This window comes from Rana temporaria, chromosome 4, assembly GCF_905171775.1.
Source record: "Rana temporaria chromosome 4, aRanTem1.1, whole genome shotgun sequence".
Classification (NCBI taxonomy): Eukaryota; Metazoa; Chordata; class Amphibia; order Anura; family Ranidae; genus Rana; species Rana temporaria.
Window position 1 is genome coordinate 36,123,473 of NC_053492.1, and position 17,711 is coordinate 36,141,183.

General features: G+C 43.2%; 1 protein-coding gene across 6 annotated transcripts in view; it reads left to right on the forward strand.

Annotated features, from left to right (window-relative positions):
- The window catches only part of LOC120936119 (DNA (cytosine-5)-methyltransferase 3A-like), a 337,730-nt gene that overhangs the window by 271,429 nt on the left and 48,590 nt on the right, over window positions 1–17,711 (forward strand). For all 6 annotated transcript variants that reach the window (XM_040348239.1, XM_040348244.1, XM_040348243.1 and 3 more), the window contains 2 exons: window positions 12,652–12,864; window positions 17,454–17,612. In XM_040348239.1, coding sequence (XP_040204173.1) covers window positions 12,652–12,864; window positions 17,454–17,612 — 372 coding nt within the window. The remainder of the gene's footprint in view (window positions 1–12,651; window positions 12,865–17,453; window positions 17,613–17,711) is intronic.

Consider the following 17,711-nt stretch of genomic DNA (forward strand, 5'->3'; position numbering starts at 1 on the left):
TCGTTGTTCTCAAACGCGGTGATGTAAAACATGTACGACGGCACTATAAAGGGGAAGTTTGATTCCACTGGCGCCACCCTTCTGAGCATGTGCGGGTTTCTAAGCATACACACGAACGTGTTTCTTGTCGAAAACCAGCCCGACGAGGAACACGACGAGGAAATTGAGACTCCCGATGAGGAAAGTTCCACGTCAGTTTTCTCGACGAAAAACACACACGACCGTTTTCCTCTGCAAAAAAGCTCTGCCACCAAGTTTCTTGATGGATTCTGTCGAGGAAGGCCTCGTACACACGACCGAGTTTCTCAGCAAAAACCAGCAAGAAACTTGCTGTTTTTTTTTTTTTGCCGAGGAAACCAGTCGTGTGTACATTTTCGTTGAGGAAACTGTAGAGAAACTCGACGAGCCAAAAAGAGAGCATGTTCTCTTTTTCCTTGACGGGAATGGAGAAAATTGTCTTGTCGAATTCCTCGACAGCCTAACAAGGAACTCGACGAGCAAAACTGCAACCTACATAGGTGTGAATCAGGCCTCTAGGTGCAGTGAATGCAGCTGAAATAAGAACACATTTGTAACAAGTGTGTTCATAAAAACTAAACTTTTTTTTTTTTTATTTGGTGATAAGGAACTGGTTAAGATCCAAACCACACATGCCTCAATCTGCATACCACACACACGTTGGTGTGCAATATCACATTTAGAGCCCTTTAACATTGCCAGCGCCTGAAAAACACCTGTAAAGCGCCGCTAAAACTAGCAGCGCTTTACTGGCGATAGCGGGGTGCTTTTAACCCCCGCTAGTGGACGAATAAAGGGTTAAAAGTGCGCTTTGGTGGCGCTGCCCATTTATACACCGCTCCTAAAGCGTCTCAAAGAAGCTGCTTGCAGGACTTTTTTTTACGTCCTGCCAGCGCAGTGTGAAAGCACTCGGGCGTTCACACTAGGATTGCAGATGAGGCATTTTTTTAGGTGCTTTACAGGCGCTATTTTTAGCGCTAAAGTGCCTGAAACACCTTTTTTTTCTTTTTTTGGGGGGGGGGGGGGGTTTATTACATGCAATGCAAAAATGCACCTTGTCCTGAGCGTTGGTGTTAACTGACACCTTAGGAAAGAAGGAGATATGCGATAGGCGATATTTAACAATGCACCAATGCTGGTGATGTGATCCTTTTTGTATTAAGTGCAAAAAGCAAACCAATTTCCGATTTGTCAGATTTAATCTGCTAATGATCATCCACATGCTCTTCTAAAAATGTCTAATTTCTGGGGGGGGGGGGGGGGGGGGGGAACTGATGAACTTCATGAAATTTGCTGCAAATCAATAGGAAGCCCAAGATGGATTTTATAATCCTGAATTCATGAAGTAGAAGAATTGAGGCACAGCAAGTGGCCCCTCGAAGAAGAGATGTGGGGGCCCCTGCCCCTTTCTCTGAGTGGCATTCAGGAAGCACATGGCTGAGTGCTGTGAGTGCAGGGACAGTGTAATCCTGGAAGCTGATTGGCTGAAAAGTTTCCTTGCAGGTCTAGGAGGAGGAGAAGGTCAGGAGTTGAGCTCTTTGTAGAAGAAGAGGCAAGGGGGCCCCAGACATTGTCCTGATCGGCTCTGCACTGGCACCCAGAACCATGAAGAAGCTGAGGAGGAGGAGGGCAGGGTGCAGGGCCCCTGACAAGGTGAAGTATAGGGGACATGATGAAGGAGGATGGGTGTGGCTGCATGCCTGATTTGTACACTTAGCCACATTACACTGCTTGCAGCCCTTCTTAGCGTGGCCCTTGGTGTGCAGGAAGGGCCCCAATTCCTGGGGTGTGGCTGCACATGTCTGCAATGAGGTGATAATATCTGCTGAGGAACTACAAGTCTCAGCATGCAGTCATATCAAGAAACATGTCTAGACAGGACACAGAGGGAGTCACATTACAGGTGGAGACTACCTGCAGCCCTTCTTAGTGGGGCCCCAAATGCTGGGATGTGACTGCAGGTCTGCAAGGAGGTTATGCTATCTGCTGAAGAACTATAAGTCTCAGCATGCTGTAATATCAGGACAAATATCTAGACAGGACACAGAGGGAGTCACATTACAGGTGGATACTACCTGCAGCCCTTCCTAAAAGGGCCCTTGGTGTGCAGGAGGGGCCCCAATTCCTGGGATGTGACTGCATGTCTGCAAGGAGGTGATGCCTCTGTGCTATCTGCTGAGGAACTACAAGTCTCAGCATGCTGTCATATCAGAAAACACAGGACTCAGTGGGAGTCACATTACAGGTGGAGACTACCTGCCGCCCTTCCTAATGGGGCCTCAAATGCTGGTATGTGACTGCATGTCTGCAAGGAGGTTATGCTATCTGCTGAAGAACTACAAGTCTCAGCATGCTGTAATATCAGGACAAATATCTAGACAGAGTCACATTACAGGTGGAGACTACCTGCAGCCCTTCCTAATAGGGCCCTTGGTGTGCAGGAGGGGCCCCAATTCCTGGGATGTGACTGCATGCATGTAAGGAGGTGATGCCTCTGTGCTATCTGCTGAGGAACTACAAGTCTCAGCATGCTGTCATGTCAGGACACATATCTAGACAGGACACAGAGGGAGTTACATTACAGGTGGAGACTATCTGCAGCCTTTTCTAATAGGGCCCTTGGTGCACAGGAGGGACCCCAATTGGTGGGATATAACTATATTATATCTGTAAGGAGGTGATCCTTCTATGCCATCTGCTGAGGAACTGCAAGTCTCAGCATGCAGCCAGTCAGTCATTTCAGCATCTGTAACCTAGATAGGGCACAGAGGGAGTCAGATTACAGGTGGGGCCTGCCTGCAGCCCTTCTCAGAGGGACCCTAGCTGCTAGGATCTGACTGTAAAGCTGGCCATACATGGATAGATTTTCCTTGGTACAAAGCAGTGGTCTCCAAACTGTGGCCCGGGGGCCTGATGTGGCCCTTTGCTTGCCTTTATCTGGCCCTTGGGGCACTATTTCACCAACTGACACCAATGATGGGGTGTACCATTCCCCTACTGACACCATAAATGTGGCACTATTATTCCATTGATGCCAACAATGGGGAACTATTACCCCCATTAAAACCAATGATGAAGCCCCCCTAAAGCCTGAAGGACAGTAAACTGGCCATTTGCTTAACAAGTTTGGAGACCCCCGGTGCAGACCATTCTTTCTTATCATCATAGAGTCCAGTAATTGTGTTTGAAAGCCATTAAAATTTCCTCCAGATCTGCTATTTGAATGGAATCCCTGATTTATTAAACAGGTTCCCTCACAAGATATACAATTTTTTTCTCCAACAAAAACCACATTCACAGTTATATTTTCGTTCCAGAAATGTTTTCCATCCTGCTCCTTAGAATGTTCTCTTCTCTACGGGCAAAAGCAAAGGTTGCTTTAATCCCACCAATCATTAAAAAATTATATGAACGTTCCGAAAAACCAACAAAATTCTTCTGGCGTATGGCCAGCAAGAAGGTGGTTCTTTGCCCGAGGAACTACAGGACTCAGCATGTGAGCTCTGATGCCAGGGACCCAGATCAGAGAGAATTGACAGCTGACTGTAAGCTCTTTGGCTCAGGCTCTCCCCCCTGTGTACTACGTTGATCCTTCTGTATTTATGTGATGACATTTTGATTGTACACTGCCATGGAAAAGGTAAGTGCCATATTAATAAAGAGTAAGAATACTTTGGAATTGTTCACCACTCCCAGCTGCTTTCTTTCAGCCCCCTATTCACACTACTGTAGTGCGACATCAGGCGTTACCTAAATGCACGTTTTTCGGTCGTCGTTGGCCGGCCCATTCATTTTAGCGGGCTGACCTACACTAGGCAAAGAAGCCTATGCGCCTTTTTGAGCTTTAGGCTCTTTTTTCACCCTGCCCTGCGTTTGTCACGTGTTGGAGGTCGTGTAAAAACGTGCTTCTTACGTGGCACATTTGGGATGCCTTTACCTTTGAAGCTGTGCATTTCTCTTTTCGTCCATGGACGGACACAGCCTTCACAAGTCTTGACATATGGGTTATGTTCCTGTTCATAGGAGAGGACATATGTCAAGACTTGTGAAGGCTGTGTCCGTCCATGGATGACAGAGAAAAGGATTTTACGGTGAGTACAAAAAATCCTATTTTCTCTTATCGTCCATGGACAGACACAGCCTTCACAAGTCTTGACATATGTCCTCTCCTATGAACAGGCACATAACCCATATGTCAAGATTGGGAAAGCTGTGTCCGTCCATGGACAACAGAGAAAAGGATTTTACGGTGAGTACAAAAAATCCTATTTTCTCTTATCGTCCATGGATGGACACAGCCTTCACAAGTCTTGACCTATGTCCTCTCCTATGAACAGGAACATAACCCATATGTCAAGACTTGTGAAGGCTGTGTCCGTCCATGGACAACAGAGAAAAGGATTTTACGGTGAGTACAAAAAATCCTATTTTCTCTTATCGTCCATGGATGGACACAGCCTTCACAAGTCTTGACCTATGTCCTCTCCTATGAACAGGAACATAACCCATATGTCAAGACTTGTGAAGGCTGTGTCCGTCCGTGGACAACAGAGAAAAGGATTTTACGGTGAGTTACAAAAAATCCTATTTTTGCACACGCTCTAGAATTGTGAATGAGGGCTCAGAGCCAAATCCTCTCTCTAGGTCTGACGTATAGATGTGTATATAAATAGAACAAATGGAAAGGACAAATAGAAGGACAAATAGAACCATTACTCTATGGGGTTTATTTACTAAAGGCTAATGGACTGTGTACTTTGCAATGTGCAGTTGCTCCAGAGCTTAGTAAATTAGGGTAAAGCTTTATTTGGCAAACAATACTTGTATATTTTAGGCCGATTTTATTTTTTTTGGTGGCACTGGCTCGTGGCACTGGATGCCACTAATTGGCACTGGAAGGGTCCTGGCGACATGGCTTGGAATAGGGTCCTGGCGCCATCTGGTGGTGAGCCGTTGGTATTACAAGTTATTACCACCAGATGTGTAAGCTGGCGCCATCTGGTGGTGGCCGTTGGTATTACAAGTTAAGCATTTCAAGTTAAACAGCAATTCTAATGTAATTTTTCACTATTTTTCACTATTTTCACTGCCATCTTCTTCCCTCTAATTAGAACCCCCAAACATTATATATATATTTTTTATCCTAACACCCTAGAGAATAAAATGGCGGTCGTTGCAATACTTTCTGTCACGCCGTATTTGCGCAGCAGCCTTACAAGCGCACTTTTTTTGGGAAAAAATTACACTTTTTTTAATTAAAAAATAAGACAACAGTAAAGTTATCCCCATTTTTTTTAATATTCTGAAAGATAATGTTACGCCAAGTAAATTGATACCCAACATGTCACGCTTCAAAATTACGTCCGCTCGTGGAATGGCGACAAACTTTTACCCTTTAAAATCTCCATAGGCGACGTTTAAAAAAATTCTACAGGTTGCATGTTTTGAGTTACAGAGGAGGTCTAGGGCTAGAATTATTGCTCTCGCTCTACCAATCGCGGCGATACCTCACATGTGTGGTTTGAACACCGTTTACATATGTGGGCGCTACTCACGTTTGTGTTCGCTTCTGCGCGCAAGCTCGTCGGGACGGGGCGCGTTTTCTGGCTCCTCACTTTTTTAGCTGGCTCCTAGATTCCAAGCAAATTTGTCAACCCCTGGGTTAATATTTGGGTATGGGGTTAATATTAGGTTTGGGAAGAAGGGGTTAATGTTGGGGGTTAGGAAGAGAGGTTAATATTAGGAAGATGGGATAATATTAGGGTTGGGAAGAAGGGTTAAGATTGGGTTTAGGAATAGGGTTAGGGGTTAATATTAGGGTTAGAAAGAGGGGTTAAGATTAGAGTTCAATATTTAGGCTTAGGGTTATTTTATTTATTTGCATTATTTATTTAGAATTATTATTATTTATGTATTTATTTTTGTTTATTAATTATTATTATTTATTTTTATTTAAAGTATAACTAAAGGCAAAACTTTTTTTTAGTCTTGGATAAAATGCAGAGGTACTAGAACACCTGTCAGTATTTATTGCTGTCTGCGCCCCCATTAAGGAGATTCACCCGCTCTATTTTTCCTATTTACCATTATCATTGAAAGTGAACGTAAAATATGTGGCAAATTTTGGGTTGTCCCCAGAAAAGTAATAGAGGGGAAATATTCCAATGGGGACACTGGTTCTGGGTACATGGAGGTCCCCAAGGAATTCCCTTCATTTGTAGGGATTTCCTCTCGCTTCCTATTTGGCCAAGGGACAGGAAGTGAAGGGAAATCTCTCTAAAGGGACACAGATGGCTAAAAAAATAAAAAATCAGACAGGGATTTTTTTTTTTTTTTTTTCTTTTTCCACTTCAGACTAACCACAGCAAGAGACCCGCTCATGATTTTATTCATAATTCTGTCTCTCTCCCGGTTTTGCATCATTTGTGGTTTCATATTTATTTTTATAAATGTTATTCTACTTTTTGTATCTTTATTTCTCTTTTTTTTTTTTCTTTTTCCTTTTTTTTTTTTTTAAGTACCATTATCTTTCCCCATCTACATGGGACTTAGACGTTTAGCACAAAGACAGAAATATCCAATGTACTCTTCATCTATGGGAAAATACAAAGTATAAACTCCCCCCCTCCCCCACCTCCCCCCACCCCCCCGACCATCTCACGACTCCACCAAATGCTCCATTCCCCCTAGTCCAACTATTTTCCTGCTCCTAATCCTCTTTCAAATTTGTTGCGAAACTCCTAGATTTTTTGAATTCTAACCAAGATGCCCAAATATCATTACCCTCCTGCTTATTTTTATCTGTACCAAATTTTAATTTCTCCCTCCTATGGGTATCCTCGACCAAGTCGATCCACTCCCACATTTGGGGACTTTCCGGCTCCCTCCATTTCAGCGGAATCAGGCGTTTCGCTGCATTCAACAAGTGAGGGATCAGTGAAGCTTTATACTCTTTGAGTGGCACCTCCCCCCCATGGAAAAGGACCACCCATGGGTTGTCTTCTACTTCTTTTTTTGTTATGGTTTTTATCAGGGTAAGGATTTTTTTCCAATAGGTTTTTATCTTTGGGCAGTTCCACCACAGATGCGCCATTGTTCCCCTATACCCACATCCTCTCCAGCAATCCTCTGTCTCTCCTTCTCTAAATTTGCCAGTTTTCTCTGGAGTAGCGTACCAACCCGTCAGGCATTTATAGTTCATTTCCGCGGTTCTTACATCAACCGCCGAGGTATGAGTTAGGTTTAGGATTCTTCCTATAGTTGTTTTTCCCCTGGGGACATTTAAGTCTCTTTCCCATTTTTGAATGTAATTTAACGTATCCGACTCATCCATTTTTTGCAGATATTTATATATTTTAGAAATGTTCCCTTTTGAGCTTTCGATGCTACACAATTGTTCTAATATGGTGTACTCCTCCCGTGACCGTATAGGGTGTATAAGACGCTTAACGAATGATGACAACTGCAAGTACCTCCACTCGTCAAGCGTCCTGAAATCATTCTTGTGTTTAATTTCGTGAAATGTCATAATTTTGCCTTGTAGTGTTATGTCTTTTAACTGAATTCTATTTCTTAACCAATTACCACCTACTTCCCTTGTCCCTGGTGCGAAATATTCGTTTTCTTTTAGATCTATAAAGGGTGAATTGAATTTTGTTTTTAATTGTTTGTGCAGTCTATCCCATATCCTCAAAGCATTATGTGTTATTGCATGTGCTGACGTGTGTATAGATCTAAATTGTGGTGGATTCCAAATCAATCTTCCTAACTGTGCCCGAGCTAGTGAACATTCAATACTTATCCATCTTTTATCCTGTGACTCTTTAGCCCATTCTATAACCCTTGAGAGAACCGAAGCGTTGTAGTACAATCTGACATCTGGAACCGCTAAACCCCCCTTGTCCTTGGCCCGTTTTAAGGTTTGAGCCGAGATCCTATGTTTTTTGTTATTCCAAATGTAATTCATGATAAGGGAATTAAGTATTTTAACGTATGTTGGGGGGAGATAAATTGGGACCATTTGAAATTTGTATATGATTTTGGGGACTAAGATCATTTTTGCAACACTAATCCTTCCAAACCACGAAATAGGTCTATTATAGATATTTTTTATTTCCTTTTTTATTTCATCCAGCAATGGGATATAGTTTATTCTATAGATTTTTTTTAGGGTATTCGCCAGTTTAATGCCCAAATAATTTATCTCTTTCTGCCAGGAGAAGCTATATTTTTTCCTCAAGTATTGTTCTTCCTCTTTGTTTATATTGATGTTCAGGATCTCCGTCTTTGCTGTATTCATTTTAAAATTAGAGACCTCACCATATTGTCTTATGGTAGCTATTAAATTTGGGAGAGAAACTCTCGGGCTGCTTATAAAAAACAGTACATCATCGGCAAAAGCTGACAGTTTATGCTCCTCTTCTCCTACTTCTACTCCATAGATTTCTTGATTTTGTCGGACCATTGCCAGTAAGGGTTCTAACGTTAATACAAAGAGAAGGGGGGACATGGGACATCCCCAGACAGGGATTATAATCCTCCCTTACTCTATCCAAAATGAAATGGAAAAAAAAAAAGTTTTGCCTATAGTTCTACTTTAATTATTACATTTGAACATAAAAATGTTAAAAAAACGCGCTAATACACTCAAAAACGTGCAAATGTCTATAGTGCTTAAAACGCTTAAAAAACACACCAATCTGCCCCATTCAAGCTGCAAAAAAAAGCTTCAGAGCTTTTTAGAGCTTCAGGCATTTGATGTCAGGCGACTTGTAGTAGAGATCTAAACCATCTCCATAGAGAAGAATTGATTTTACATCCACTTTAAGGTCCCATTCACAATGTCGCACGACCACGCAATTGTCAGTTAAAGTGACGCAGTGCCATATCTCAAAAAATAACCTGGTCAGGAAGGGGGTAAATCCTTCTGGGGCTGAAGTGGTTAATAAAAATGCATAAAGAGGCCCCATTCACACTTGAGATGAATGTCTGTGGGTATTTTTTGAGCATTTATATTGGTGTTTTTGTACGTTTTGAACGTTTTATTTTAAAGCCAATAGAAAGCTCTTTTTTAGACAGGAAAATGCACTTTACGCATGATTTTCAGTTTATTGGAGTCAAAATGCACAACTCTGCCCCAAAAGAAGCCCATGTCCCTTTTTTGAGTGACGGGTTTCAAGTGACTATTCACCCAGTTGTGGGCACCATTGACTAGAATCCTGGTGTCCTGCATGGAAGTGCTGGTGAAGCATTTCCGTATTTTGGCATGCTGGCTGCATTTCCAGAAAAGGGTCAGGTGCGGTTTTGGCTGCAATTCGGCATGTTGGCAGCTCATTCGATATGAATGGGCTGCCTCGGTTGGCACTAGGCCTAAGGCACAATTTGTTTATGGATCTGAAAGTAGCTCCAGTAGAGCCACTGTGTCTATGCACATGCAGGCGTTTAGGTATTTAGAGTTGTAAAAAGAAATAAAGCCAGTTATCGTTGTGTGGGGGTCCTTAAGTGGTTAAGGAAGCGAGGATGGTGGCCACACTACATATTTGGACCTTGCCTGAGATGCAGGGTCCACTTTAAGACCCTTTTCACACTGAGGCGCTTTACAGGCGTTATAACGCTAAAAATAGTGCCTGCAATGCGTCCTCCACACCCCCGAGGGAGCGTTTGCGCTGGCAGGACGCTCCTCCACCACTTCTGCCCATTGAAATCAATGGGCAGTGGTGCTTTGCGGGTGGTTTTAACCCTTTTTCGGCCGCTAGCGGGGGTTAAAAGCTAGTGGCAGAATACCCCCGCAAAAATTATGGTAAAGTGCCGCTAAAAATAGCGGCACTTTACCGCTAACACCCCAGTGTGAAAGCAGCCTAAGAAGTGATGAAGTACCGAGGAAGGTATTTATGAACCAAGCAGTAACTTTAGTAAATGTGTCTCAAAAACTCACTGTTCTTGTTTAGCCTTGCTTTGCAACAGAATTGAAAGGAGTCTGTCACAGTTTATAAAAGGACTCGGTGTGAACCCAGCCAAAGTATTGATGGGCCGGCTGCATTTCTTCGTGTAGATGGGAGGATGTCTTGTGCAGCCCCTGTTTTGCCATTTTATTGCTGTAAAATGTCATGCGGGTGCTGTGGTTGGCATGATAGCATTCTTTTAATGTTAAGTGCCTTTTTTTCTTTCAGTGTTGGGATTGAGATTTAGATTCCCTGTAAGGGTCATCTTAAGGTTAAAGTTTAAGGTTGGTTAGGGGTTGAGGGTCAGGTTGAGTTTGAGTGGAAGTGAAAGGATCATTTTTACACTTAGGGTTAGGGGGCTTTGGTTCAGGATCATTGCAGTTACTTTTCAGGTCTAGCCAACATGCGAATGGGAGCAACTTCAGAAGTGTAATGAGACCTAAAGGTAAATTCATGCACTGCATGAATCTATCTATGGTCGCAGCTGCCGCCCCCTTTTCAGGTGGCCGGCCCCTTGTCGTTACAGAGCGAGGGCACGCGCGCACCCCTAATGGCTGCAATGCGAAGTGACGTATAGCTGCGCAGCCGAGCCGACCTGCCGCTGTATAACTGCGGCGGCTGGTCGGCTAGTGGTTAAAGGTAAAAGGTTCCCCTCCTCCTCCATTTAGGGAGATGGGAAGGTTGGGATTTCTGGCAGCTCTTTCGGAATTAGGCAGAGAGGTGGAATTAGCAGACAGTGTGGCCTGAAGGGGTGCTGCTTGTTGGAACCTGAATGTATAATTAGCACAGGTGAGCCGCTCTGTTATTAGACAGTTACCTGACTTTCTGGGCCTACAACTGACAGGAGCTTATTATTTTACAGGGCATCGTTTATATTCCTTTTTGCAGTTTATTAGGCCATGTGAAACATTTGTACAATGAGTATCACCCTCAGGTTCGACCAGCTACCAACAATCATGGAAAACCGGATGATAACTCGTCTGATTTTCTTATAGTGCGTACCCTACTTCACTATGAATAATAGATAAATATTGTATCTAACAGGATTCAGAACCCAAAATGAGATGGTATTCTTGGCGGCATACCGCTGGACGCTCCAACTATGCAGCTGGAAATGACATCTGCTCTGATATTTGTGATTGCTCTTGCAGGAGTCTTGTCTTGCAGTAATACAATACATAGCCAAAGGGTTGTGGACACTTGACCATCACACGTATATGAGCTTGATGGACATTCCAATCCAAAAGCATTGGCAGGATTATGTACTCCCCCCCCCCCCCCCCCTCTTGTGTCTATAACAACCTCCGGTCTTCTGAGAAGTCTTTCCATAAGATTTTGGAGTGCATCTGTGGCAATTTGTGCCCATTAGGCCTCTTGCACACTGCAGCTTGAAAAAGCTCAGTACTGTACAGCTTACTTTTTTACTGAGCTAAAATACAGCCCATTAATTGCAATGTGCCTATGCACACAGGCGCATAATCAAAAGGGTTATTTTTGGTTATTATTTTGAATTTCCGGATTTCAAATATACAATTTTCGAATTTACGAACTTTTGAATTTTTAGGTTTTGGATTTTCGCATTTCCAGATTACGGAATTTCAGAATTATGAATTTTAGGATTTACGAATTTACAAATTCTTTCATTTTGATCATAACGAATGACGTCGCTTCCGCCCTGCAATGGTATAGAAACGGATGGGGGCGCCCTCACTCGTCTCTATACCAAACACAAAAAAGGATCCGGTCGCTTCCTCCGCTGCCAACGGCTTCGGTAAGCGGCGGAGGGCACGGGAGAGCCGCGGGAGGGGGGGCCCTCTCCTGCCACCGATAAAAGTGATCTTGCAACGAATCCGCCGCATAGACCACTTTAATCTTTAACCGGACCGCTCACTGAAGAAGAGGATATCTGGGTTATGGCAGGTAGTTGCTGCCATAACCCAGATATCCCTCTTCAAAGTGCCGACGTATATTGGCATGAGCTGGTCCGGAAGTGGTTAAAGACCTCCAGCCAAGGCACTAGCACTGACCGCACTGATGTGAACTAGTCCATTGCAACCCATATAATATACTGCCCATGCGTTTTTGATGCAGAAAAAAGCACCCTGGACTGCATCTGGTATTAACCGGCCCTAACAGATCGGTTTTATATTTGTATCTACCCTGTAATGACAGATTCTGTACAAGAAGTCAAGGGAGTTCAATTTAAGAAAAAAGTGTTCTGTCATTTGAATATTTTATGACTATTGGGTCCTGTGATTAACCCAGCCCTGAATGTATAATATAATATTATCATATAATGATTGTAACCATTATATTTACATTTGTTACAGGATTGCAGTAATAAATACATTGTGGAATTTATTAATTTAAACATCAATGAAAACAGTAATAATTTGCTGAACTGAGACCCCCCCACAACCTTCTCTTCTAACAACCATAGCCTTACCTCCCCTGACTGGTGTAAACTTCACTTTTACCCCTATAGAATACTGTTTTTTTCTTTTCTATGTGTCTACTTTTCAATGGATGGGCACAATTTTGGTAATAATAACAGTACATTATAATCATATCGAGGAGGTCAATTTATATATATATATGTAACTAGATATTAGAACTATAATAATATAATTGCTTAGTCAGCATTGGCACCCCACAGTTCCCCTCACTGATGTGCATATTTTTCTTTCTCCAGGCTGAAAAGAAGCAACAGCTGGTGGCCGTCATAAACGCCATGGAGGAAACGGTGTCCAGAGAACCTCAGAAAGAAGAAGAGCCCACCCCACCACCCTCCCAGCAACCCACAGATCCGGCCTCCCCCACTGTGGCCACCACTCCTGAACCTGCTGTTGCTGAAGCTGGAGACAAGCCTGCCTCTAAATCAGCTGATGATGAAGGAGAGTATGAGGTATGAAGAGGGGGTAATATGTTAGGGCAATTTGTATTGCTTAAAAATGATGTTACTGTGTAATAGTATGTGCAAAGTTATAGTTTGATTTTTGTATTTGAACCTATTTTAAAAGCTCTGCCTAGTTATGGAGAATGGGGTAATTGTTGGTAAGCTAAGGTGGAATAGAGTCATTGTTAGTGACCTAAGGTGAGATGGAGTCATTGTTGGTGACCTAAGGTGACATGGAGTCATTGTTGGTGACCTAAGGGGAGATGGAGTCATTGTTGGTGACCTAAGGAGAGATGGAGTCATTGTTAGTGACCTAAGGGGAGATGGAGTCATTGTTAGTGACCTAAGGTGAGATGGAGTCATTGTTGGTGATCTAAGGGGAGATGGAGTCATTGTTGGTGACCTAAGGTGAGATGGAATCATTGTTGGTGAACTAAGGGGAGATGGAGTCATTGTTGGTGACCTAAGGTGAGATGGGGTCATTGTTGGTGAACTAAGGGGAGATGGAGTCATTGTTGGTGACCTAAGGTGAGATGGAGTCCTTGAGCTAAGGTGGGATGGAGTTATTGTTAGTGAGCTAAGGTGTAATTGAGTTATTGTTATTGGGCCATGGTGAGATGGAGCCATTGTTTGTGAGCAAGGTGGAATCTAGTTATTGACATTGAGCTAAGGTGGGATGGAGTCATTGTTAGTGAGATAAGGTGAGGTGGAGTCATTGATGGTGAGCTAAGGTGAGATGGAGTCGTTAAGCTAAGGTGGGATGGAGTCATTGTTAGTGACCTAGGGTGAAATGCAGTCATTGGCTAAGGTGGGATGGAGTCATTGTCATCAAGCTAAGGTGTCATGGAGTCATTGTCATTGAGCTAAAGGGGGGATGGGGTCATTGAGCTAAGGTGGGATGGGGTCATTGTCATTGCGCTAAGGTGGGATGGAGTCATTGTCATCAAGCTAAGGTGGGATGGAGTTATTGTCATTAAGCTAAGATGGGATGGGGTAATTGTCATTGAGCTAAGGTGGGATGGAGTCACTGTCATTAAGCTAAGGTGGCATGGAGTTATTGTCATTGAGCTAAGGTGGGATGGGGTAATTGTCATTGAGCTAAGATGGGATGGAGTCACTGTCATTAAGCTAAGGTGGCGTGGAGTTATTGTCATTGAGCTAAGGTGGCATGGAGTCATTATCATTAATTTAAGGTGAGATGGAGTCATTGTCATTGAGCTAAGGTGAGATGGAGTCATTGTCATTGAGCTAAAGTGGGATGGGGTAATTGTCATTGAGCTAAGATGGGATGGGGCAATTGTCATTGAGCTAAGATGGGATGGGGTAATTGTCATTGAGCTAAGATGGGATGGAGTCATTGTCATTAAGCTATGGTGGCATGGAGTTATTGTCATTGAGCTAAGGTGAGATGGAGTCATTGTCATTGAGCTAAGGTGAGATGGAGTCATTGTTATTTAGCTAAGGTGGGATAATTGTCATTGAGCTAAGGCAGGGCTCGACAAACCCCGGGCGCCAGGTCACATTTGCAACTAGAATTAGCGACCTGGTGCCTGGGGCGGCACAGCTGGGATATCGCGTCTCCGTGCACAAGAAGAAGATACCGGCGTTATGGCAGCTAGCTGCTGCCATAACAAACGCTATTCCTCTTTAAAGAGCCGACGTATAACGACTGCAGGCAGTACGTAAGTGGTTAAAGTGGAGTTCCACCCATAAATATAACATTACATCAGTAGTTTTAAAAAAAATTCATTAGTCCTTTACGAAAAAAAATTTTTTTTGTTAGATGCCTTCAAAGTGTTGCTGCTAGGCAGAATAGTTAATCTTCCCACTTCCTGCACCTAGGTGCTTAACCTCCCTGGCGGTATGATTCTGTCAGAAAAAACATGCTAAAAGCGGTACCATTATTTGCAAGGAAATTTGGCGTTTTATATTGTAGGTCTGTAATTTTTAGAAATAACTCACTTAAATCTGACCAAACAAGATTCTAATAGGCATCCCAGGTATGACATTTTTTTAAAAACAAAATTATAAATTATAATATAATAAATAATTATAAATAATTATAACAAATAATAATATAATTATAATAAAAATTATTCAATAATGTAATCAAATCAAAATCACTGAAATTTGCTCAGTTGCAGAATTGTTGCTGTCATTATTTTTTTTTTTTATGACGAATTTCCCCACAAATCGCTATCGCACAAATCTGCAAGTGATTATAATTTATTATCGCTGTTTTTTAGCTGATCTAAAACTATTTTTGACATAAAGGGACACTTTTGGTTGCTATGGACAATCTACAGTTTGCAGGGAGAAAGAAACGTTTTTATTATATAAAATGACATGCATGACACAGGACAGACCACTAGGGACAAGGGGGGTGTGTTTTTTTTACATACAGTACTGTAATCTATAAGATTACAGTATACTGTATGTAAGGTGTTTGTTTACTTTTTTGAATTTGGCGCCGTTCTCCGTCCCCGTGCGTCGTAACGTCGCAGGGAACGGAGATCGGCGTCACACGGAGGCACTGTGTGAATCGAGCGAGGTTCCACTCGCTCACACAGCGCGGTGGCATCGCTAGATCCAGGGACAAGGTAAGTAACTTGTGCCTGTGGATCTAGCGAGGCAAGCCCGAGTCTGACTCGGGGTTTCCGCTCGCAGCAGGAAAATCTAACCCCGAGTCAGACTCGGGAAGACCGCCAGGCAGGTTAATGCTTCCTAACCTACACCGCACAGACTCCTGGGAATGTAGTGGGTGTAACTTTCCAGGAGTCTGTGCACTCCCCAGTCTCAAAGAATCATGTGACTTGGACAGCACAGGTGCTGAAACCTGATCTGACACTGCTTGTGCAGCACTGAGCATGTGCTAGATCTGCAAGGCTGAAATCCAGGAAGTCATACAGTCTGGCTTCATGATGCCCACACTTAAGATGGCCCCAGTCAATTTCTATTTTATAAAGTGTCTAAATGCTGTAACAACCTAACAAAACGGACCTTAGTTTACAGACTAACTTTACTAGAATACATTAAGCTTGTGTATTACAGGGGTATTTATATTTAGAAAGTGAAATTGTGGCCAGAACTCCGCTTTAAAGTTGATGTGCGTGTAAAGGCAGGCACCCCAATACTTTTGACAATATAGTGTATCGCCTGTTGAGCCTATTGTATTTTAACAGCCAGCCACACTGGCTGTGAATTACCGGCTGCATATGATAGGATGTTGCTTCTGTTTGGCCATCAATTTTTAGCCCTGCTTCTTCAATTTTTCAGTTGAGGGATGTTGGGCAGGAGGCAACAGACAGGGCCACCAAGAGAGCTAATATTGTGCAATGTATGGGCAGCTTCAGACATTATAGTCTGTATGTGTCTTATCCTGTAATTTTTTTTCTTGTTCTTTGAGTATTACTGCAGACCTCTGTCACATTAGCTCTGGACACTTAGTAGAAAGCTTCATAAATGAGTTTACAACTCAGCTGGCCATAGACGGTTCAAATCTCGGCCGGTTCAGCAGGAACCATCCAAGGTTCGAACCATGTATGGGCAGGCTGAATGTACCCAAGTTGATTGATCACCTTGCCAGGCGAGCACAATGGCTCCGCGGGAAGGGATTCCCCCATCAACACTGACTGTGTTTGATAGGGGAATTAGGCGCTTTACTTCACTGCAACCCATGATGTCGGGCCCGGGACTTTATCTGCCCCCTGCTGGCCACAATCCGGCCCTCCTAAAGTCTCAAGGACAATAATCTGTCCCTTTGAAAAGTTTGGAGACCCCTGCTCCAGAGTATTAGCCATGTCCTTAGGAGGTTGGACACTTAATAAAAGGTTGTCTGATTTTATAATATCTCAGCTATTCACCTGGAGTGCTGATTTCAGGGTCTCACATACAGATAGGTGTTGGTCCAGCCCTGCCCTCCTCCACTGACATTCTGAGCTTCATGCTTGATCAGTGTGGCTCACTATTAAGGACCAATAAAAATGCTCTAAAGGTGGGTGATGCCAAGTTCTACTTTTACAGGAGATTTACATGTAACCTCAGCTGCTTGTACCTTTAGATGACCTGATATTGGTTTTGATATATGATTTTCACTACAGATTACCTCTGCTTGTGGGATTATTATCACAGGCTTAGTTTGAATCATCCAAGTTCATGACAGGTTCCCTTTAAAACCGCCATTATTTTCTTCTGAACTGATAGTGTGTACTAGGCTTAAGTCTAACTACCTGCAACCCATCTTTATTGTATATTTTCTCCTTACAATACCCAGCATAGCAGGTTTGAGCCTGAGGGGCTCTACTGCAATGCAGACTTTTTAACATGTTTTAGACACTGGGAGCTGGGGGGGGATATTTAGAAAATTTCAGGAAGGTCATCAATAATCTGATGAGACACATTCATAATACAGTCAGAAAACCCGACCCAGGGAAGTGGCATAGGTAGTCACGGAGCTGCAAGCACTCAATATTACAGTCACCCTTCTTTCAAAGGAGTCACAAGACTGCCTGAACTAGTAAGTATTGATTTACTGGGCCATAGTTCTGATGTAATATTGGAAAGTGAATGTAGCTGATCCTGTGCCTCTCGTTTTCTAGGATGGCAGAGGCTTTGGCATTGGGGAGCTGGTCTGGGGCAAGCTGCGTGGCTTCTCGTGGTGGCCCGGCCGAATAGTTTCCTGGTGGATGACCGGAAGAAGCCGAGCGGCAGAGGGTACCCGCTGGGTCATGTGGTTTGGAGATGGCAAGTTCTCTGTGGTAAGTAGTTCTGTGACTAGTGGGACCCTAGATTGATGGTATATGGCAAGCATCACATATGTCCGCTAAGTAAGGGGGGCACTGCTTGTGTCTATTCTT